At 45.3% G+C, this 23,115-nt stretch overlaps 1 protein-coding gene across 2 annotated transcripts in view; it reads right to left on the bottom strand.

The window, feature by feature from the left end:
- XPO6 (exportin 6) overlaps positions 1 to 23,115 on the bottom strand; it is a 626,381-nt gene that overhangs the window by 485,487 nt on the left and 117,779 nt on the right. For both annotated transcript variants that reach the window (XM_085628383.1, XM_085628384.1), the window contains exons 2-3: positions 5,824 to 5,914; positions 5,315 to 5,427 (exon numbers count right to left, since the gene is read on the bottom strand). In XM_085628383.1, coding sequence (XP_085484509.1) covers positions 5,315 to 5,427; positions 5,824 to 5,914 — 204 coding nt within the window. The remainder of the gene's footprint in view (positions 1 to 5,314; positions 5,428 to 5,823; positions 5,915 to 23,115) is intronic.

The raw sequence follows: 23,115 nt of genomic DNA, 5'->3' as shown, positions 1-23,115 counted from the left end.
CAGCTCAATATAAAAAGTGCCAGTACTCAGTACCGGCTCATTTAAAGCCCTGAACACACAGGCTTTCCAAGTCCTACTAACGCCCTTCCTCGGTGAAAGTGGATCGTAGAATACAGTAGTGTAGTTGACATCTAGTCTCCGATCTCCCAGTCTTCGGACACCCCTTCCGCCCCCACACACGAAATCGGGCCCTCGACAAACAGCCCCGCGCGGTGCCTTTACTCCGTCACAGTTAAATCTCACAATCAGGAAAACCCACATACTCGAATGAGTGAAAGAGCATTTGATTAACGGGTCTGTTTTCTAGCCTGGAACAAGGCGACGCTTGCCCGCCATCCATGGCGTCCTATTTCCCCTGCCCCGGGGTATGCCAGTGGCAGCGAGAATCCTCGCCCTGGTCCTGTTTGTAGTGGTGTAAGTATTCACTTTAACAGATGCCGACATCTTGTTTAAGAAACTGCCAGGACACATAGTTGCGGGCACACCAACCCTCCATGTGCGCTTTTAGCATGTTTAGAGAACTGTCTTTAAAAGAAATCCGGACGGAGCACAAGACTCTTGGCCTCAGCTCATCAGGACAATCACCTGGTTGTCGAGCGCAGCTGCAATTTAACCCCGACGGCTCTTCCTGGTTCCCTGTTGCAGTTTCTTCTGGCTTTTCCGAAGTCCCGGGCCACGCACCCTTTTAGACAGCAACATAGCCTGCATCCGTTGTTTCTGCAGGTCAGGCAGCTAAAGAAAACAGGGAAAGGGCAAAGGAAATCGGGTATTAACTTGACCCGAAGGTATTGGTGTGCTTTACATGAGCACCAGATACCTTACACAAGAACATTAATTTCTCGTAGGCACTGGGAGATTAAGTGATGTGCCAGGATCACAGGATGTTTGGCCAATGCTTCCCTAGCTCCAAAAATGGCAGCTCTGGCTGTCTCACCACATACTCAATCTGGTATCTCACTATGGTTCTCTCATTCTCTTCACCGCGGACTGCCCTCTTCTCCATCCCAGCTGTCTCGTATACAGTCGAGTCAGGCTTCTACTCACCATCAGAAAGTCCTCAATGTAACTAATTGTTTCTATTGTTTCCCATGCTGTCCTACAGCGAAAGATCAAAATAATGGGTGTTGAGATGAGCGCTTGAGTCAATAGATTGGAGGATTAGGTTTGGACAAAAGTTCGGGTGAACTTGCCAATTTGTAGTGCAGCAGACACTGGATGGAGAAGGAAGAGAACACACACGGAGCTGTGACCTGCTGCTTTGAAGCGTCTTTTCATTTACGCGGAAAGTGGCAGCACTCTCCCACACGAAGTGCTGTTACTGAAAAGGGGCAAACATGAGATGTGCACATACTGACAGGAGTCCAGCTGGCCCACTTAATGCACAACCTACCATCTCTTTTCACACAATGCACATGTATGCACCGCAGGATTGTAGTAGTACACGTGGCAAGTTTCCCTGTGCTAAAAACCCAAGCAGGAATACATTAAAGATCACGATCTTAATCATGTTATTATACTGATGGAAAATAAACATTCTTAGGTTTTTAGAATTCTCTACGCTTAATTCCCCATTTCGCGCTTTTCTTGGATGCTACTTGGAGAACGGTCCCAGTGACACCCGCACCCTGCAGGGCATCCCAGAATGAGACTACAGCCCCCTTGCCTTTTGTACCTTTGTACGGCACCGGCCGGCCGTTTCCGTTGCACGGGTTTCTTGGCTCCGGCTCTGCTCTGCTTCCGCCAGGGATCACTGCGGGAAGCTTCGGGGTCAGGTTCGAGGCCCAGGTTCCGGATCGCGCCCTTCTCCCGATCTGTGATGTCTCTCCGTCTTTGGCGGCCACAACTCGGAAAGTGCCGAACATGCGGGGGAGACACCTGTGTGAGCTGCCCGTGGTGTCATCACCGCACATGGGCCATTGAGAGCAGGAGCCTCGCCCCTTGCATTAGTGATGGTGGTAGGCATGAGATGACAGACCCACACACCCCACTTTTAAAACTACCACTGGCCTAATATGCAAAGGGATGAGATGACACCCGGGTGCGTTAACGATGCCTGAGAGTGGCAGGGAGATGAGACACCCACCCCTTGCACTGATGGAGGTAGGCATTACAGGGCCGGTGACCTGCATTAAAGGTGCCAGACAGCCGCAAGCACAGACACGAATGACCCCCGCATTCCAGGTGCCACAGCATCAGACGTGTTATGAACAGAGCAAGACAATCGACCTTAGTCCGTTCTGCATTCATGCAGGACACTGAGGGGCAGGGTGCTGGGAACAGGCACCCTCAGAATGCCTGTGCGCCGTGGCTCTTCTGCTTCACAGCCCTTGTGAAGACTTTTCTTATCTGCTTGTTAAATAAACAAGCAGATAAGAAAAGTCTTCACAACAGCCTTGAAGCACAAAGAGAAAAAAAACGCTCGCCATCTGTTTTCATTCAGCCTCTTGTATTTGCGTCGGGGCTGAGTGAAATCAGATGCGCTTGTCACGATGGGCGGGCTGCAAAAACTGCAAGGGCGGTAACGAAAATGACGCACAGCAAATTGAAACAGCGAAAAAAACATTAATCACAACGCGAGCCAATTGGAAACGGTCGAGACACAGGGGCGTGTATTAAAGTCCCCTTCTTTCTAGTGTTTACTATAGCTCTCGCAGGCGAGTAGCGTATGCACGCTCCCACGCCAGGGCGAGACCTAAAAAGGAAGGAAAGCCATTGAACAAGAAGCAAACAAATGAGTGACATGAAAGCAATGGGCTCGCTATATTTTACTGTGAAGTTTTTACTATGATCCACAGGAGGTCTTTTATAAACATGCAGATAAAAGCAGTCTGTAGACGACATCTAAAAATCAATCAAAAGCAACTTTCTTTAGAGGTGGACTATGTTGTCTCTTGAGAAGCTTCACTTTAAAATGGGAAATCAAATAACCAAGCAAAATAGGAATATTTCCTATTATATTCTTCTATATAGTCTTCACTAAACCGCATCTGTCAAAAAGGCATTTTTTCTTACTATGAGAATCTTTCAATGACATAGATCAAGAACCACAGTTACAAGAATGAAATTTTGCTTGCTACTCCCAAGTTTAGGCATCACAAGTTATACTAGTTGATAACCCACCTGTAGCACGCAAGCAGTGAACAGCTCAAACGTACAAGCTTACTCCTTTGGCAAGGGGATTTTTTTTTTTGTTCTTTCTGAACAGTAACAAGAGCAATCCAAACTATCCATGATTGTTTAGTTTCAGTACGGAGGGTGGAGCAGCAGTTTAGAATAAATTTAATGATTTATGAAGGTGCTGCCAATACGAATTTGAGAGTCATTGTGTAGGGTCATAGTCATTGACTGGGATTCAAACTAATGGAGAATTCACTTTAGAAAAAATGAACCCCACAAAGCTATGTGCTTTTTACATATGTCTAGAGGGATGGCCCACATATGGGAATACAAAGAAATATAAGAGAGGGAAAACTTAAAACAGAATTCTAAAGATGTAAGAGGTGGCGATGGATTTAAAATCTACCATGGGTTGAGGATACAGCGCCACTCTTTTTTTAGTGGGATGAGGTAAGATGGATGGGAAGAGAGGCCAGAGCAATCGGCTAGCTAGGACGTTTTGCAAAAAGCATGACATATACCACTTAGAAGGAAGTTCCAACCTGTTGAAACTAATTACTTGCTCTCCAAAGGTGGAAAAAACCGTTACCACACGTTAAGCATATTACAAACAAAGGCAAAGGGTTTTTAGTACATGAGACTTAAGAGTTTACAGTGATAGACGTGTCTAGATAAAAGGGGGCAAATAAGTCAGGAAACGAAAGAAGGATCTGCAGATGCAGGGAAACTGCCAAGAATACCTGCAGTGGCAGTTTAGATCTATTCAGAAGAGGTGCCTACTAGGATCTGTGCCTGTGGGGAATCGGCCATGGGTAAACTGAATACCAGCTTAGCTGGTAGAGCGTATCAAAACTCAGCTCCATACGACTAAATGGCTCACAAATCACAAGAATCAGCCCTGAGCCATATGTCCGGTGGAGAATGATAAAGGCATAAGAGACTGTGCTTCAGTGCCATCGACCATGTGTCAGGTAGGGTTCTTGAAGACACAGTCTTAGGGGTACACAACATTTCCCACTTATAAATAATGTGATATTAACGCTCTTAAGCTTATATACCAACTGCACAGGCTCTTTGAAAATGCTGGCCTGGGTTTGCATAACAAAGAAGAGGACAACATGACACATTTGGATCTTAGAAGGCAGAAAATCTGTTTCAAGCCCTACATCAACTATTTCGTTAAATGTCAATGGGCAAATAATGCAAAAGCCCAATACATGTGCTACTCAAACACTTGCACCGTATATTTAATGCAATCTAATGAACTATAAATTTCCCAAAGAACATACTACAAGTCTGAACTACTTCATGGCATTCATAAGAAAAAGGGGAAGCATTTATTTGTGTGAGCTTATAATTCCTCTCCAGTTTCATCACATTTCATCTAATCGCTCACCAGTTATAGCATGCAATGCAAAACATCAGCCACTGGGATAAGACTTATTTCTACCACTCTACAATAAGTCCCTTAAACGTATCAGTAATATAATCAGCACTATGTCCCATTTTTAACAGGCCACTAATTTCAACAGTATTGACTAATTGTGCTCAGCACAACATTTGCACTGTAAACATATTCCAGTATAGGGAATCTCAGAGCTAAGTTTATTCTCACAAACAGAACGTATTTTTTCGAAGGCACCTTCATTTCCTCTAAACTTATATGAATAGGTTTACCTTTTAGAATCATTTAATCTTTCCTGATTTGGAGACTAGATACAAGAGGTTTTATAAGGCTGTATACAAAAAATGTTAAAGATACTGAACGAAAGGGTTTAATTTGTGTTGTAAATTAGTTACAGCAAAATTTTGATCAGCCCAGACTTTACCCATCTACATCCAGGTAACACATCTTCCTTACAATCATCAGGGTAGACCCAACCCAAATGATTACCTGAGCAAGTAAAAAACATTAATGATCAAGGATAGCCTCCCTCTTGGACCATAGTAATCATAAAGAAGCTGGAAACTAAACACAAGGTACAAGAACACTTCAAAGGACAAGTTCATAAAAGCCAGTACTCAATGTGGTGCTCTCTTTGATGATAACAATTCTTCAAATATAAGGCTCTCTCCGATGCAAACAATAGCTAAGCAAACCCGCATGCACGCAGATCACTTTGGCAAAAGAGACAGAACAGAAAATTAACTTTCTGAGCCCATGCTGCAACTGATTCTCATGGATACTTGCACTCACCTCAAATACCGTCAAACTGTACATCATGACATAGTCATTCCGGGTGCTGGACAGGAAATAAAAACAGTACCTCCAGGCACCAATTTGTTGGGCGAAGTTATTCAGCAGCTCTTCTGCAGAAAAAAACAGAAATACACCAATGAAAAACCGAAACAAACAGAAGAACAAGATTTCATTACTAAAGATGCTGGGGAGGGGATGGGGGGGGGGTGCTCGACCTAAAATACCTCACACTGTCCATTTAAGCAGAAAATGTCAAACACGTTAGAAGAGCTGTTTAATACAAATAAAGATATCAACAGTACAGTCTCAACCTACCTCTGCCCTGCAACTCCTGGTGAGGAGGAACTGCTATTAGGGAGCTCAGGTTCAAGTTCATTTTGGGGGATTAAGTAGAGACTGGGTGTAAGGGCAATTGCCAGAATGAAGAGGTCTGATGGGGCAGATTAAGTAATGGACTGAAGTGGCCTTAGAACAGCTAGGCCCATGACCTTGCTGCACAAACTTACCAATCTCCCGTTTCCGTTCATTGGAAGTGCCGTTGTGGAAAAACTCTGTCATGAGGCTCTCCAATGCCCGAAGGGATGCCTCCTCCGAAGCCTGGGAAACAAGAGAGCAAAACATGATTTCATTTCTATACAAACATTTAGCCCTCTAACAATAAGTACTTCACTATGAACATTCTCTCATCATGTCAAGCATTGTACAGTCCATTTTCTCTTATTAAATTCGGCATTTAAAAGATCCCTCTTCCCCTCCGCCTTTTCTCCCTCCAGGAGGCTGGAGAGTCTCTCACTGCCTGTTCCAGATCAATGTAATGAGGACCAAGAATGTTGGCTTGTCCCTGCCTGCACACAGCTGCACCACGTGCCAGGAGACCAAGTAAGCAAAAGGAAACCTATTAACACAAAAACACCAGAACAGAAAGCACAGGATTTGTATATAGTAAGAAGTGTTCTGTGCAATAAATGCATTTCTGGCCGCAGTCAATTCACTCTGTACCCAGAGCGTTACTATCTGCCTCGAACGAGACGAGCCGGGTGGGTTCCGAGCCCCATCATCAGATGCCTCTGGTCAAACCTGTGTTCCCAGTAAAAGAACAGAGAGTGCCACACTGACGGCGTCCTTGTTGCACAATGAAATCCCCTTGAGGCACTTCGCAAACCATTACACAGGAAGCTAGCTCTACTTTAAGAGGGAGCTGTTTGTCAGCATACATGAAACACAGACCTGAAAATTGAAAATCCAAAAGCGAAGCAAAGTAACGGAACTTCTGCAAGCCCATCTCAAGTGCCCTTTCCCTTCATGGTCCCGAGTTCCTCTTGCCCCTCATCTTCGGTCTCAACTTTCTGACCTTCGATGAGGAATGAACCTATTCTGATTACAACTATACTTGCCAGGACCGAAGCAGATTTTGCTTCTGAGCACTAGTATTCTGCAAGCAGGAGCTTTCTTGTATCATAACCTTATGACACAGGCTACTGTGTATATCCGTGTATATCCTGCTAAAATGTATAATCATATGTTCATCCTTCCTCCCTACATCACAAGTATCCTTACCCTCCAATCCCAATCTCCGCCTGCCCCTCTATCTCTATATTGTCTCGGGCTCACTGTCTTGGGATAGCCCACTATTTTATCAGCTCTAACTTCCAGCTTCTAACAACACTATCACCCAAACCCCACTATCCGCAAGTCTATGTTCTGTAATGTACTGTACCGGTCTCACTCTGGTGCGTCCAGTCTCACCCTGCACGCCACTGTTAAGCAATAGGAAAACACTTGATGGACAAATACCAATTAGGGTTCACCCCAGTTGGGGAAGAAAAACAACCTGAATTGATATTAATGCAGGGGTCTTGCCAGCTTGGGTGCCATGACTAATGGTCCAACACGCGGCAGCATGTCTAGTGCTCAAATGGCCCAGGAGGTCATCTGCATCGGCAGCCTTAAAAGCATCATACTTGCTCCCCATTCATAAAAGAGTTCCGTTTAAGATCCTAATCATCACTTTCAGAATATTTCACTCCTCAGTACCACACTACCTTTGGCCTAAATTTAAGCATTACATCCCTTCCCGGAGTCTCAGATCATCGAACACTAACCTGTTAAAACCACCAGCGTTTAGATACGTCTCGAAAGCAGGGAAATCGCTCGCAGTGATCGGTACTAAAGCATGGAACTAACTCCCCAACCAGCTCTGTCAGATCCAATCTGAAAGGCTCTTCAGGAAGACCCTAAAAACTTGGATCTTTTCATCCTCCAATGCACTCTGCAGAACACTTATCTAACTCCTTGCAGCTACCCATTTTCTATTCAGGAATCCGCATAGCGCCATGATACTCCTTGGAATGATAGCTGCGCTCTACAAATGTATTTGTTTACATTACATTACTATTCAAGGGCAAGGGAGGGGGAGGGGTGAGTGAGGCTTCATGGTGTGGCAGGAGTACACCACATCACAATGGATCAATCATACGGTTTAATGGGACTGGAACCCTCCACACTCAGAAGGGGCAAGGGACTTAAACAATGTAGTGTCATCTGAGGAGCTGTGCAAGGAAATCCCTGAAGAACTTAACTTCTGGGTTAGATGTGGCCTTTTGCTGGACAGTCAAAACTGGATCCATCAGAATAAGCATTGACAAAGCCAAAAGGCCTTGCAGTTGGGACACATTTGCTTTGCCAATGACTTTTAGGGATGCTGTGCAACATACCTGATGCTACGCATCATAGTGAAGAAGTAAAACAAAAACATGAAGTAGCCATGTCATTTTGTAAATTCAACAAGTATTCGCATACTTGTAGCCATGTCATTTTGTTAATAAATTCAACAAGTATTTGCATACTTATCGAATGATACAAAAGCTTTTTTTCTTTTTTATTTAGCGACCAAAATTTATTGGTAAAAAAAACAGTTGTGTGAATGCCTTTTTTAATTTTTTTTAAGTAGGCAGCGGAAGCAACAAGGAGTGAAGGGGGGGCTAGAGAAAACCACATGGTCAAGCAAGCGGCTGCGAAGCCCACAGGCGAGAAAGCAACTTTCGGGAGAGAAGCACATGAGGGAGAGTAAAACAGACTGGGCCGGAGAGAAGCACATGGGTGACAGACAGAAACACGGTGTAAAGGAGGTTACACAAGGGAGTGCTTTACTCAAAAGAAAAAAAAAATAGTGCCTGAAAAATAGGCAGCGGCAGGACGTAATGAGGCTATGCACAGGGGGTAAGGACAAACAGGATGAGGAAGAAAAGTCCACACAAGCAAGGAGATAAAAAAAGCAAGCAAATGAGTGACAGTAAAGCAGACCAATGGTAAGAAATTGGAAGGATATAAGCCCACTGTACGCTGACAACAGGTCTTTTCGCAAACAAACAGCTTAGCTACCTGGTAGGCATGACCTAAAAAAATCATCTATTACAAAGTCAACTCATTAATCGACCCAGTAGCTCAACCTGTCCAAGTGTTACTAACATGTACACATGGCTTACAAATTACAAAGCCAGGCAAAACTGTTGGTCACAGTGGCTGGTTTTATTTGCATATCTTAAGACTACAAAATACTTTTAAAGAGAACAGCATGCTTGATTCATGGTCCAGTGCATCATCCATTGTGGTTATTGAGGCCAGGAGCCACCGAATTTAGACCACAAGTAAATAAGGTTATCAATCAGGGAAATCACTTCGATCTAACACACACTGTACTTACTGGCTGCATGCCAAATTAAAACAGCTAGTCGATGACAAAAATATCAAACATCAGTCAGTCAACCATTACATATGAATACAGTTTCTAAAATGAGAACAGATAAAAAAATACTATTCGGAAAGACTTCACAGTAAAACGAAATTGATTTTTTGGCTTTAGTCTGTTGCTGCCAGAAGACTACTCCCTGCACTAGTTTGCTAAAGCAGCATCAGGTGGAATGGCTCTTGCTTTTGGTAAATAAAAAAAACAGCATTGGCAAAGCAAATATTTCTCATCTTTGAGACCTAGTGTTCCTACCAATGTTTTTTTGTTCATGCAGTACAACATCAGCATTGCTGATACTGTATCTTATGAGGACTACAAAATAAAAAAGCTCCATGGCACAATCGTTTTGCAGACGCGTGCATTCCTAATGAGGCATGTGGATGATGTAGGTGCTATTTCGATTTATTTAACAATACAGGATGAATCGTTAAATAAAAATATGAAAATGATGGGACGGTTTTATTTCCATTGCAGAAGTGCTGACAGCAACTTGGTACCTGCCAGTCCAAAAAAACAACAAAAGAAAGAAGAAAAAGGAAAATAAAATATATTTATAAAAAAGGCTCAAGGACTGTGGGGGATAAGGTGGCAACGGAGGAGCTGGCCTTGGAAGCGGGTGGGGAGGTGTAGGAAATTGACCCTTTTTTTACACGGTCAACCCTACTTTTTGTCTGGAAAATGATCTGATTTCAACTGAAAGTGCACTGGGTTCCGGCTAACCAGGTCCCAAGTGCCAAAGCTCTTTCCCAAAACTGTACAATTGTTCCCCAAATTAGCAAACCCTTTGGCACCCTTGTAAGTCCCTAGTAAATGGTACAGCGGTACCTAGGAATTGAAGTACTAAAGAGGACCCAAACTGTGCCACCCTAAGGGACGCCTCACGAAGCACATGCAAGACTGCCACTGTGTGTCATATCTCCTACCACTGCATGTGATACTTGTAAGTCACCTCCTACAGCAGGCCTGACAGCCCTAAGGCAGAGTACTTAGTACTACAAATGAGGTCATACCTGCTTGAGCAGATATGCCCCTGTGCTGGTCCGCTCCATTACTGCCAGTAAAAGTGAGCAGGAAAGCCATTTTAGAACATGTGTTGGATACTGATTAAAACTAGTTCCCCAGCTACATGGTGGCTTCACTGAAAAGAGGGATGTTTGATATCAAACATCTCGTATTGGTATTCACACACTAGTACCAGTTAATTTACCAATACATGCACTCAGAGGGCACCTTATAGGTGCCCCCTGAAAACCTACCAGTCTCTGGTGGAGTTGCGGACTGGTTTCGGCCAGCCTGCCACCTGAGACACTGTCCTGACCTCCTAGGGCTAGAGATTCTGCTCTCAGGGACCCAGAACAAAAGCCTGTCCAGGAAGAGGGTGTAACACCCCCCTAACCCTCACAGGATGACCTGCTGATTAGCCTTCCTCTGGCTGCAAGCTTCAAAGGGCTGCCGTCTTTGAAATGCAAATCTGGCTCCCCCGCACAGGAGAAGAAGCCAACTCCTTTGTCTAGGGCCCCCTTGGCACCTGGACAGGCAGGAAAATTAGCTAATCAGGTAGGCGTGCTACCCCCAGGCTAGTACTACCCTCAAAGTGGGCTACTATAAGATGGACACAAATGTTCACAAGTTTGTGAGGGCCTACTTAGGAATTCTGGGACAGGGTTATGCCCACTTCCCACTGAAAGTGGTCATTTAGTGGGCCTAGTGACCCCAAGGGTCTGTAGCCCATTGGCTACTTACTACACTCCCTCAACACCCTTAAATTGAGCGTTTAGGGAAGCCCCCGCCACCAGAGAAGCAGATCCTGATGGCCTATGAAGAACATGAAGAGCTGCAGAAGACTGAAGCAAGCACCTGACTTGGCCACAGACCTGCTATTCTGTATGCCATTCTCTGTTGACCCTGTGCCAAAAACTATCCTCCTGCAGCGGAGTGCCTCCAAAACCTGGGAGGACTACCAGCCTTCAATAAAGACAAAGACCTCAACAAGAACAGAGGAACTCTTCCCTCCATCCCGCAGATCACCAAAAGAGAAGTCTCGGAGGCCTCCGGAACAGCCAAAACGAGCCACCAGGAGCCAACACTGCACCTTGCACGGGTTCAAATGGGACACCTGTGCCAACAAGGTTCCCTAGCACTTCAGAACTTGAGTCCATTGTGGTCTCACCCCTCGTGACTCCCAGATGCCGCCTGCAGCATCTGCACGCAGGCCCCCATGACTGCAACTGTTCCCTGTAAGAGAAACCAGACATCTAAAGACAACTCAACGCCAGTCGTCCCCAGGCCTTTAAGATGAGGACCCCAGGTGTCCGTACGTCCAAGAGCATCGCAAGCCTTGAACCCTCCTGTTGGTTCAGCCAGACTGGCTTCGTTGCCAGAACCCGGAGCCTCGTTTTACAGAGATCGATCCACATTGAAACCTAGTGGGGCTTCCGAAGCCGTTTTGCACAGTACACTCTGCCGCCCTAATGCCACTGCTGGTGTACTGCTGGTGCTGCCTTAGACCATGCCCACAACTCACCTTGACTCCTGGTGATTGGTCCTGTAAGTCATTGTACTGTACCTGTTTGCAGAACGTGTTCTTCCTTCCATAGGATAACATTGCAGAACTCAAAAATTGCACGAAGTATCCACTTTAACTGAAAAGAATTTATATTTAAAAACTCACTTATATGAACGAGGTTTCTCTGATGCCTAAACATATATAAAGATACTTGCTGTTTTTAAAAATTGCTGTGGATCTCCTTGAGTTGTGTTGTCGTTTATTGATCATTACGTGTATTTGCAAATGTCTTGCACTCCTCTGTGTTAAGCCTCAGGCTGCTAGACCACACTACCCCCAAATGAAGCACTTTGGGATTGCATAGCAAGCCCTGGTCATTCATAAGGGAACCCCTGGACTCTTTAAATGGTATATCAGCGTATTGATCTATCACATATAGAGCCAGCTTCCTAAAGGATAATTAAGGGAAATGAAGTACATGAGGGTGAGAGATACAATGGGTGCGGGAAAAGCTCACAAGGGAAACATGGGGGTAAAGGGAAAAGCACACGGGCAAGAGCAACACAGAGCACAGGGAGGAGAGAAGCATAAGGGTAAGAGGGCAACATGGAGCGTAGGATGTGGGGAGAGGCACACGAGAGAGAGACACGGAGAGTACACAAGGGAGACACCTGGTTAGCATGCACACTCGTGGACTGCTTAACCAAAAGAAAAAAAGTAGTCCCCTAAAGGTGAGCAGCGGAAGGACATGTGAAGAGGCTATGCTCCAGGGGAGGAAAAAAACATGAAATGGAAAAGGCAAACCATTGAATAATAACCAAGTGAGAGTGACAATAAAGCAAACCAATGGTTAACAAGGGGTGGGCTTTAATGTACGTTCTTGGTAAACTGACCACGGGTCTTTTGCAACCGGACAGCTGGAGCGGTTTGGTACACTGACCCAAAAACGTTTTCACACAAGATAAATGCACAGCTTTGCTCTAGTCTTCCTCCTGCACCATCATCCCATGTTTACCCACATACCTAGGTCATTCTCACCAACCCCTTCTTGTCAATTACCAAATTGTGCTCTCCTACACCTCCTAGCTCTCTCCTGCTCTGGCTCCTTTCCACCTCAAATATCTCGTCTTCTCCTTTCTACCGAGTTCACTTAATCCATCATACTTCTTTTACACACTGCTGACACTCTTCTCACATTCAGACCCTCACCTAGCCACCTTACATCCACATCAGTTCCCACAAGGAATCAAAAGGGATCTAACTGGATCCATGGTGTGCCCTTCCTTGTTTCATGATCACTGGTATTCGTACTGCCTCCGTACATCCCTACAAAAACAAATGTAGCGGAGTTTCTGACCCCAAGATCTGCAGAAACACAATGGTAATGCGTGGAATAGATGGGCCTTTCCCTCCTAGACCTCGCCTACTGTATTTCTAGGGTGGTTCCTGCTGGCCGCGCAACAACTCACCTCCATTTCCACACCCTAATCGTGCCTTAAGTGTTTTAAAGGCAGGGTACAATGAATAGAGCACCACAGCCACTATTCACAGAGCTATAATCGACCTCCAAACCTACCAAAATGCAAATCTGAAAAAAGGAAACAGGCCGAGATGGTTAACTTGTGACTTCTTAATTTGACACCAAACTATGGATGCATTTAAAGGAGGAACTCCGATAAAGAGGAACTGCAAGGAGCCACTTCAATAATGAAAGAGAACTTTAAAATTGATGTACAACACAACCGAAAAGCAAGCCAGAAGGAAATGTCAAAAGAATGAAAATGCTGAAGAATGAACCACGTAGTAAAATAAAAGTGCTTAAGAAGGACCTGAATGAAGTAATGTAAAATAATGACACCCAAATTTGAGATGGCGGTGCGTGCCAGAAGAAAAAACTAAAGAGCTTCATGGTGCAAATGCAATCCAACAGGGAACAGTACAACAGGTCGAAATAAGAGGTTAAAGTCCATGATGGAATACCAGAAACCGTGATAAGAGAAGGACAAAACCCCAAATAGTAGTATGAGATGGGACACAATCTATTTTGTCTGTTGGGGTACACTCTTGCACTTCTAACTGGACTTCAACGAGAGTGTGTCAAATCTATTTACTGTGAAAACCTTGAGCTGGGTTTTCTGGTGAGAATTACAGAAAAATGAGTGTGTATTCAGTTCTTTCTAGACTGGAGCATGTCAACTGTAAATAAGCAGTGGCGAAACCTCGCCTTTGGAACACGATGTGAGAAAGTGGCTCTGTATATACTGTTCCTTAATAGGTACAGGGTGTACAGAGTCCAAAGTCCCAGAGGGCTTGACAGAGGCTAAAGTTAGATATAACCTTACTCTCTAAAGTGGTAGCTTGGTCGAGCAGTAAGGCAGTATCAGAGGACAGTGTAAAGCATTTGTTGTACACACTCAGTCAGCAAATGGTCTCACACACTCAATAACTGAACTCTAGGCCAATTGTTTTGTATAAAAAATATATGCTTGTTTTATTTTAGAACCAACAATTGGATTTAAAATATACTTTCTCAGAGTGAGATGCTTTATATAAATACTTTTGCAATATGCAATTGACTTTTTTTTTTAATTTTTTTTTTTTTAATTTTTATTGAACAGGCTGATGAGAAAAACGTACAATAATACATATGTTTGTTCACAAAGAGGGAGGAAAAGGAAGGTATAAGAAAAAAAAAAAAAAAAAAAATCCAGACAAGTAAGCGAGATTAAACTCAGAGAAAAAGCAACACTATTCCATGAATTCACCCCAATTCTTTTCAAATTTCATCAAGGAGCGGGTCCCCCTAAGATTAGCTAATGAAGCCTCCATTGAATAGATCTCGATTACTAGTGTCCACCAATCCCACACCGATGGTGGATCAGGGCAGATCCAGGCTCTGGCAAGAGTTAGTTTAGCACAAGACATGAGGATTGAAGCCAGAGCATCCTGAGAGAAAGGGGTGGGATTGATATCTAATAAGACGAAGGAGGCAGAGAGTGAGGGGAGCTGGATTGACCTAATTTCAAGAACTTTACGGATGTCTGACCAGTAGTCCTTAAGAGTGGGACAAGAGAACAGCATGTGTGCCAGATCAACTGCGTGGGCCGAACATTTGGGGCATTTGGTATGGTCATTCGTAGCTTTGTTGGGGGACCACCTGGAGATGATTTCTGGTGTGTAATATAGCATGCAGGTCGTTCTAAATTGCTGTAGCCTCAGGCTGGAAGAGTGAACACTGCTGTTAATATTAGATAGGGAGCGTTCTATATCTTTCGAAGTGACATTTGTGTCTAAGACCCTGCTCCATTTGGCGGCTAATTTAGAGCAATCATTTTGTTTGAAGTTGGTTAGAAAGCTATAAGTATTACTTATTGCTGATTTGATTGTTGAGGAGTAGAAATGGGTCCAGATATCGGAGTCTGTAGTCTCGGATATTCGTTTTTTGTTCACCAGGTAGTCGTGTATCTGTCTGTGCTTATATCTCATAGATTCCGAGAGGCCATAAAGCAGTTTAAGTGTATTAAAGTCCAGAAAGCCTTGCGTGCCATATAGGTCCCCTAAGAACCTAATGCCCCGTCTTGACCAACTTTGAGCACTATGTTCATTGAAAATTTCCGGAAGACCCGGGTTCCCCCACAACAATAGTTTTGAGTGGTAAAAAGTAGTTTTACAAAAAATAAGAATGTTAGCCCATATCTTTGCAATGTCTCTTGCGGTCTTGAATTTTACTCTTTTAAAGTAGTTGGGGTCGTTCACTCGTAATAAGAATAGGTTAGCGTCTTGCTTTAGCATAAAGGAGTGAAAAAAAAATGTTCCACCTTGGTTTAATAACGAACGAAAGCGGAAAACAAAAGCAGACCAAAAATAGAATTTAAAATCGGGAAAATTAAGCCCTCCCACATTTATGTTATTTTTCAAAGAATTCAGTGACCTCCTCGCTTTTTTATAGCCCCATATAAAGCTACTGAATGCTCCGTCTAGTTGTTTAAAAAACAGGTTGTTTAGGGCCAACGGAATAGAGCGAAATAGGTACATGAATTTGGGTAGTACCTTCATCTTGATTAAGTTAATTCTGCCGATGATATTCAGTGGTAGTCTGTGCCATTTTTTTAATAGTGAAATGGTAGATTTAACTAGTTCATTGTAATTAATGTTGTTAATTTCTTGGATTTTAGCCGTTAACTTAACGCCTAAGTAAGTAGCATTTTTACAGATCTCCGGAACCGGGACAGCGGGAGTATAGTTGGTTATGATTTGGGTCTTCTGTAAGTTAAGCCTATAGCCGGAAACAATCCCAAATTTTTCGGCCTCAGTAACTATGCCTTGGAGTGCTGCCACAATGTCCTGTGAGTAGACCGCGATATCGTCGGCATATGCAGTTATTTTTAGTGTTTGGTTGCCAGACCTGAAAGGAACGATTTGGGTTTGTAGCTGGAGAGCGTGCAGGAATGGTTCCAGTGAAAGGGCAAATAGAAGAGGCGAGAGAGGGCAGCCCTGGCAAGTGCCTCGTTGGATTGGAAACTCTTTGGATGACAGACCCCCATAAGATGTATAGGCTGTTGGGTTGTCATACAAAGCCTGTATAGCTCGTAAGAATTGCCCCCCGAAGCCCAGCTTGGATAGGACACACCAGAGGTAGTCCCAGCCCACTCGGTCAAAAGCCTTCTCGGCATCTAATAGGATCATGCCGAGTGGGGTGGATTCTGTCTCTGCTACATCAAATGCCGTGATAGCCATATTTACGTGTGCTGTTGTGTCCCTCCCTATTATAAACCCGTGTTGTTGGGGGTTAACGATTAAGGGCAGGAAGGGAGACAGTCTTATAGCTAGTATTTTAGCGAATATTTTAGCATCGGTATTGATCAATGATATAGGTCGATATGACCCTCTCTCCTCTTTTGGTTTGTTCTTCTTTGGGAAAAATATTATTTTTGCCCTATTCCATGATTTTGGTGCCTTTCCATTGCGCCCAACTGATTGTATAACCTCCAGTAGCAAAGGCCCCAATTCAGCTATGCAAATTTTGTAAATCTCCAAAGGGATTGTATCCTCCCCTGCAGCCTTCCCTGCTGGTAATAGTTCTATTGCCTGATGTAATTCGGCTCCTGTGATAATATCTGACATCGATTCTTGCATAGTGTTAGACTCTGGATTGGTTAGGAATTTGTCAACATAATCCTGGATTGCATCCAATTTGGGAGTGCTTTCTGGGGTATATAGTGTGCTATAGTAGTCCGCAAATTGTTCTACTATTTCTCTCTGTTGGTTGAAGATTTTACCATTACTGCCCCGGATACTTGTGATCCGTGTATGGGCTCTATCCTCAGCAACCTTATAGGCGAGAATTTTGCCAATCTTGTCTCCGCTTTCATATTGTGAGATCTTGTATTTATGCATGTTTGCGCTGCTCTTTTGGATGAATTTCTTTTTAGCCTCGTTCTTAAGTGAGCAGAGTTTGAGGCTGATCTCTGTAATCCCAGGCAGATTTAGTCGGAGTGCAGAATCCAAGATTGCTTCTTGGGATGCGATTTCGGAAATAATCTGTGCCTTGTGCTCCCTGTGTTCAGCGTTTTTCCTGATTATATGAGCTTGGGTGAAGCCCCTAATAGCCGCTTTGCATGCGTCCCAGACTATGAAACAAGAGGTAGTCTCAATGTTAATATGGAGAAATTCGGTCAGATGTAATTTAAGCTGTGACACATATTGTGCGTCTGAGAGTAAGTTCCTGGGAAAGGAAAAAGGTCTAGGAGGAACCCTGATGTGTAATATTGTGATTGCTAGGATTATTGCGTTGTGGTCTGAAGAAATTCGAGGGCATAGGATCATCGTACTTTGTTTTAGCAGATTGTCGCTAATTAGTGCCAAATCCAGCCTGGAGCAAGATCTATGTGGTGCCGAATAGTAAGTGTATCCTGGTGTATTCGGATTTAAATATCGCCAAGCATCCTTGATGTTGTGGATGCGACAGATATCGTGTATGGATGACCTAGTTTTGTGCATCCTGTGAAAGCTTCCTGAATAAGTTGTGTCTATTTTGTAATTCATTATGCAATTAAAATCCCCCATAATAATGGGTTCTCCGTCCCAACCCAGGAGTTTTATATTCAATAAATCAAAGATGCTTGGGTCATCCGTGTTAGAGCCATATACTACACAAAGAACATACGTATGATTATCGAAGCGGAGTTGGACCATCGCCAGTCTTCCGTCTTGGCTGTGAAAGGTCTGCAGTGTTTCAGATTTGAATCTTTTATCTGTGAGGATAGCCACACCTCTTGTAGAGAGCCCAAAGGTGGAACAGACCAGAATTTGGTAGCCCAATTGTTTAAGTAGCTTTTTATCTTTGCCGGCAATGTGTGTTTCTGAGAGTAAGACAAGATGAGGGTTGTGTAGTTTAAGTTCTTCTGAGATTAACATTCTCTTGTTCTTACTGTTGAGCCCTGCTACGTTCCAAGCCATTATCTTTAATTCATACATTGGTAAATGATTGATTTTTTCAGCCTAAAAACGGGTAACGTTAAGTATGCGTTATTGCTCATATATGAGGTCGTATATAATGACCGAAAAAACGGCACTGATTTATCCTCAAAACATTTTTCCTCAACAGCCTGAAGCATATTTTTATTAGTTTTAACCCACCAAAACCCCCCCACCACCCACCCCACCCTGATTATCGCCCCGAGGGGGAAGAACCGCCCTTAAGTAACAGCTGCCGCTGAAGGGGCAGCGCACAAAGCAGGACAGCCAAGAGTGCCCCCCCCCCACCCCACAATCCCTCTCCCCCAATGCTCGCCATAAAGCCTAGCGAGTCTCTACAGAAAAACGGTCCTACAACGAAAAAGAGAAGAAAGATTTTTGCTGAGAAGTTGCTCAGACATTGTAGGATCTAGATCGTGCCGAAACTAGAAATGTATGCTTCCACTTCTTTGGCGTCATTGAAAAATTAAGTACGACCATTTTTAATGACCTTAAGACGAGCCGGCTCCTGCAGGAAAGCCTGGCCCCCGCCAGATTTGATGGGGTCTATCAGTTTGCGTAACGACCAGCGCCTGTCCATCGTTTCCTTGCACAGGTCTGATCGAACAAAAAAAGATATCTCCCCTACAGTTACTGGGGCATTGGGACGAGCTCTCTGCCAGACAGCTTGGCGTAAAAGAAAGTTGCCAAAAAAAATTATAAGAGGCCGTGGGAGCTGATTCTCTCTCTTTCTATTTCTCATAGCTAGGGGAAGACGATGGGCACGTTGGATTTGCGAGTCCCAATCCCAGTCTGCTAAATCTGGAAAGGCCCTTTGAAACAGCCCCACTAAATAAGACCTCGAGTCGGCCCCCTCAGACCCCTCCGGAATCCCAAAAAGTCTCAGGTTGGATCGTCTCTGTCGATTCTCCAAATCCTCAACTTTGGATTGTAGTGTCAGCAGTTGAGTGTCGTGTCTTTCTGTTATTATAGTTGTATTAAGATTTGCCGCCTCGATCTCAACCACACGTTGTTGTAATCCCACGATGTCTTGGGTAATCCCACCCAGTTTGGAAGCAAGATCTTGTAATGAGGTATGCATTTTGCTGTTATCCTCCCTCAGTTGGATATAGTGTTCTTTAGCTTCGGCGCGTTGGTCTCTCAAAATCTGTAGTATAGTGTCTATTGAGGCAGGATCTGTTGAAGTTAGCTCTGGACCAGGCGCACTTTTGGGAGAGGCGCCTGAGTGTTCCTTTTGATGAGATAGAGGAGGGGCAGAGGTGATGGTATTAGGAGAACAGTCATAGGAGGTCATAGTAAGTTCTTGACATGCTGGCCCTGCTAGTGATGGCGGTTTAGGTGAAGCAGGTAAAGCATTGTTCTCCACAGAGCAAAGGGTGTCCGGGAAAGGAGGCGTGGCTGGTGAGATAGACAGATCTGAGGACTCAAAGGTTTCCATTAAGCTAGCACCTGATAGCCTCTGTGACAGATTCTTGACTAAACCTTTTGCTACAATCCATTTTCTTAGGGGGCTCTTGTCCACGAAAGCCTTTTTTTGATCCAGAGTGTTATTTAAGAGGGGCGTGTTAATAGGACTGTTCTACGACCTCTTTTGGCTCGAGCTTTGCTTTTAAGTTTGTGGGCTTTCCCTGCTCGAGGTTTTATCTTGGGGTCATAGGGCCCGTTTGTTGGTTTGCCCACTAAGTCATCTTCTGACGTGGCCTCATCCTCTGTGCTGACCTCGACAACAGAGTCCTCAAGAGGGGCTTGTTCGTTGATTTCGATATTTTCCTTGTAAGCCATTATATCTGGAGGAACCATAATTTCATTAGGACTAAAAATTTTAGTAAGGCATAAGTTTGCAATGGTGGATTGTGGTCCTCCAAGCGGGGTAGTGGTGGATGCAGTAACAGGTGGTGAGCCCGTAGACAGAGCTAAGCCCGAGCCGCGTGTAGCTGCCGCAGTTTCTGGTGTAACCCCAGTATCAGACACAGGAGCAAGCGCAGACAGCGTGGGTATAACAGACAGCTTAGTCAGAGAGCTGATGGGTGTCGCACTGTGGCCTGGAGAGGTGTCACTAAAGGAGGGCTGTCGGTGTTTTGATTGCTCGGTCCCCTGGATACTACTAATTTGTTTGCCGCATGGAAGTACCCCTTCAGAATCAGTAAGAACGTCTTGAACGATATGTTCTGCAATTGAAGGGGATAGCTGATTGTTTTTGCCCATGACATCCACCCCGCTTTTATCCAAGGACTTAGCCAGATTTGTAGCATGGAGTTTGTTAGCCCCCTTAGAGCGCGTGTCAACAAGCAGAATCGGTGGTCTCAGTACCTGTTTGCACGCCCCTTCCGTCGTTGCATGTTCCGTGGTGGGACAGCCGTTAGTCGCCAGTTCATCGATGTCGGGGTAAGTCGCGGCAGTCTGGGAGAGCCCTGAGGTTGTTGCTCCTGTTTCCCGGGCGGCACTGGCTCCAGCTCCAGCTGGAAGGACTCCGGTCAGATGTTTCGTGTGCCGGGTTGCGCGAGGTTGGTGTTTCGCGGGCATCTTGCTCAGCTGGGGGGTTGGAGAGAGAGGACGGAAGGCAGTCCGGAGATACAGACTAAGCCAGTTGATCCCCGAGCTCCGTAACAACCCTTGCAAGATCCGCTGCACGAGTCGGGTAGTCCCCGGGAGTTCCAGCATGGAAAGCCGCCTCGATTTCTTTCCCCGTAGCTGTATAGCTGTATAGCTGTGTAGCAGTAATTGCGGCGTCCACAAAGGCGGGGTGTAGGATGTAGGAGTCCGGAGATTTTGTCAGGTTTGTAAGCGTTTTAGTTTTCGATTTTTTCAGATTTTCAGGTTTTTCCAGATTCGGTGCGTACTAGAACAGGTAGAAGCATACACGATTAAGGGTTGCAGGCATTTTTACTGGCGTTTCAATAGGAGAGGAAGAGAGGGTGGGCGAGCCTCTTGGTGAGCTGCTTCGGCTCAGATCCTCACGCCGCCATCTTGGATCTGCCCTCTCGCAATTGACTGTAAACAGTTACAAGAGGTTGCAATAGGTAACTATTTTAAACACAACAATGCATTGAGCTCAATAGAAATTTCAAGTTATTTGCAACAGATTACTTTTAGGATTACTTTTGGAGTTCCAGGACTGGATCCTAGATTCAGTCCTGGGTCAGTGACCAGTTGACACTTAGAAAATATTTCAAAGAAAACAGTCAATGATTCCCTAAGTAAGAAAATTCAAGTTGCAGGTACAGTATGTTCTCGTTACTTTTGTAATCCAGAACTGGGTGCCTAGACTCAGTACTGGGACCTTTATCCAAAACAGGTAAGTAATTACGTTTTCAGATATTATACGATTTTTAAAGAATATTTAAAGATTGCAGAAATTGACAGAAGAAATTTCACAGAAAAACAGTCCATGATTTCCCATGGGAGAAAATTGGGTTACTGGTAAGTACAGTTGTAAGTATTTTTCAGAGTCAGTGCTGGGCACCAAGATCCAGCACTGGGAGCTCACCTAAGAGCAGGTGAGTATTTTCATTTTCGTTGCTCGGCTGATTTTTGGTTAATATTTTAAGATTTGAAAAGTCCACACTTAAAAGAAATTTCAGGAAAAAGCCAGTCAATGTTACCCTATGAAGAAAATAGAGTTATCGGTTTAAAGGTAAGTACTCGACTGGCAGAGTTGAGGTTCTGGGCATAGACTCAGGGGTCCCCCAGGGTCAGGTAGGTACAGTTGGTTCACCCTCAGCGACTCTAGGGCGGCCGGGTGCAGAGAGGATTAGGCCCAATGTTATCCTATGAGGGATAGGGGGGCCTTGGTTGGTGGCTGCGGACTAGCAAGCCACGCGGCAGTGGGAGCTGTGCTCCTGGTCACTTACTCAGGGCAAGTGGGGAAGTAGGTAGGTGTAGAGTTTGCACTGCCAGGGCCACTCGGGAGGCTGGGTGCAGGGTGCTTTTGAACCTTCGGGCGCTCAATTGATTTCAATGGGAAATCTCCAGTTTAGAAAAAGACTGCAAGCTCGGGGACGAGGATTCTTCAGGTGCCACCACCATTTCGAGAGGTAAGTTGGGTAGTTGGAGGATACGTAGGTACCCCGGGATTGGGCACAGGGGGCCGCGGGGCGCCGCGTGCAGGGGTGCCTTTTGGTGTCGGGAAATCTTACCCTCTGTTGATCGCGGTAGGGAGGGCACCTTGGTCTGAGGCTGCAGGCTTCTTCAGGAGTGTCGAGGGAGATCCTTGGGTGCCGGACTCTGGGTCACAGCCGCCGTGGGGTCGTCCTCGTGGTCTTTGTTCACTCCGGCACTGGCCAGGTTTGGCTGGTGCAGAGTGTGCTGGGTTCGCGGTTCCGGGCTGCTGCCAGGGATTAGAGGTAGGTTTTGAGTAGAGCCTCTACTCATGGGAGTCCCAGGGGCTTAGAGGAAACGGTAGCCATGTCCTCCGGAGTTTGTGAGGTTGCTGGCCACAAGAGATGCCGGGTTGGAGCAGGAGCAGGTTCGAGGGTCGACAGGCCGGTAGGGCTGGGGCCAAAGCAGCTGGTGTCTTCCTCTTCTTAGCAGCTGCAGGGCAGGTCTTCTTTCTTCTTGCTCTTTTTTGTATTTTGGAATCTGGAATCTGGGGAAGGAAGGTTCAGGGTGCCCCCAAATACTAGATTTAGTGGCATTACAGGTAGGTGAAGGGCAGGGACCAATGGGTCCCTGTCCTGGGGTGGGTACACCCCCTATCCTGCCTCTCTCCTGTGGGCAGGGGCAGTAGCCTAGTCCTGATAGGGTAGGGCTTCCCATCTTCAAGATGGTGAGAGCCCGCAGATGTGCTTCACCTCGCCTCACCCACCTGAGGGGTGGGGTTGGCAGGCTGGCACATGCACTGTCCTTATTTGGGGTTTCCGGCCAAAGCTTCCCGCCAGAGTGGGGGGTTGCCATGGCCTGGGGAAGCTCACAGAGGCGGCATGCCTTTGAAGCTTCCCACTGCCCATCCTGGGGGAGGAGATTTAGCACCTCGCCCAGGATGTGCATTGTTGCAGGCCAAGGAGAGCAGGGGCTCTCAAACCCAGGGGTCCAGCAACATGTCTGCTGTGTGGCAGCCTAGGCCACCTC

This window comes from Triturus cristatus, chromosome 10, assembly GCF_964204655.1.
Source record: "Triturus cristatus chromosome 10, aTriCri1.1, whole genome shotgun sequence".
NCBI lineage: Eukaryota > Metazoa > Chordata > Amphibia > Caudata > Salamandridae > Triturus > Triturus cristatus.
The sequence above is the reverse complement of the archived record's forward strand: the minus strand, read 5'-3'. Positions and strand labels throughout refer to the sequence as shown.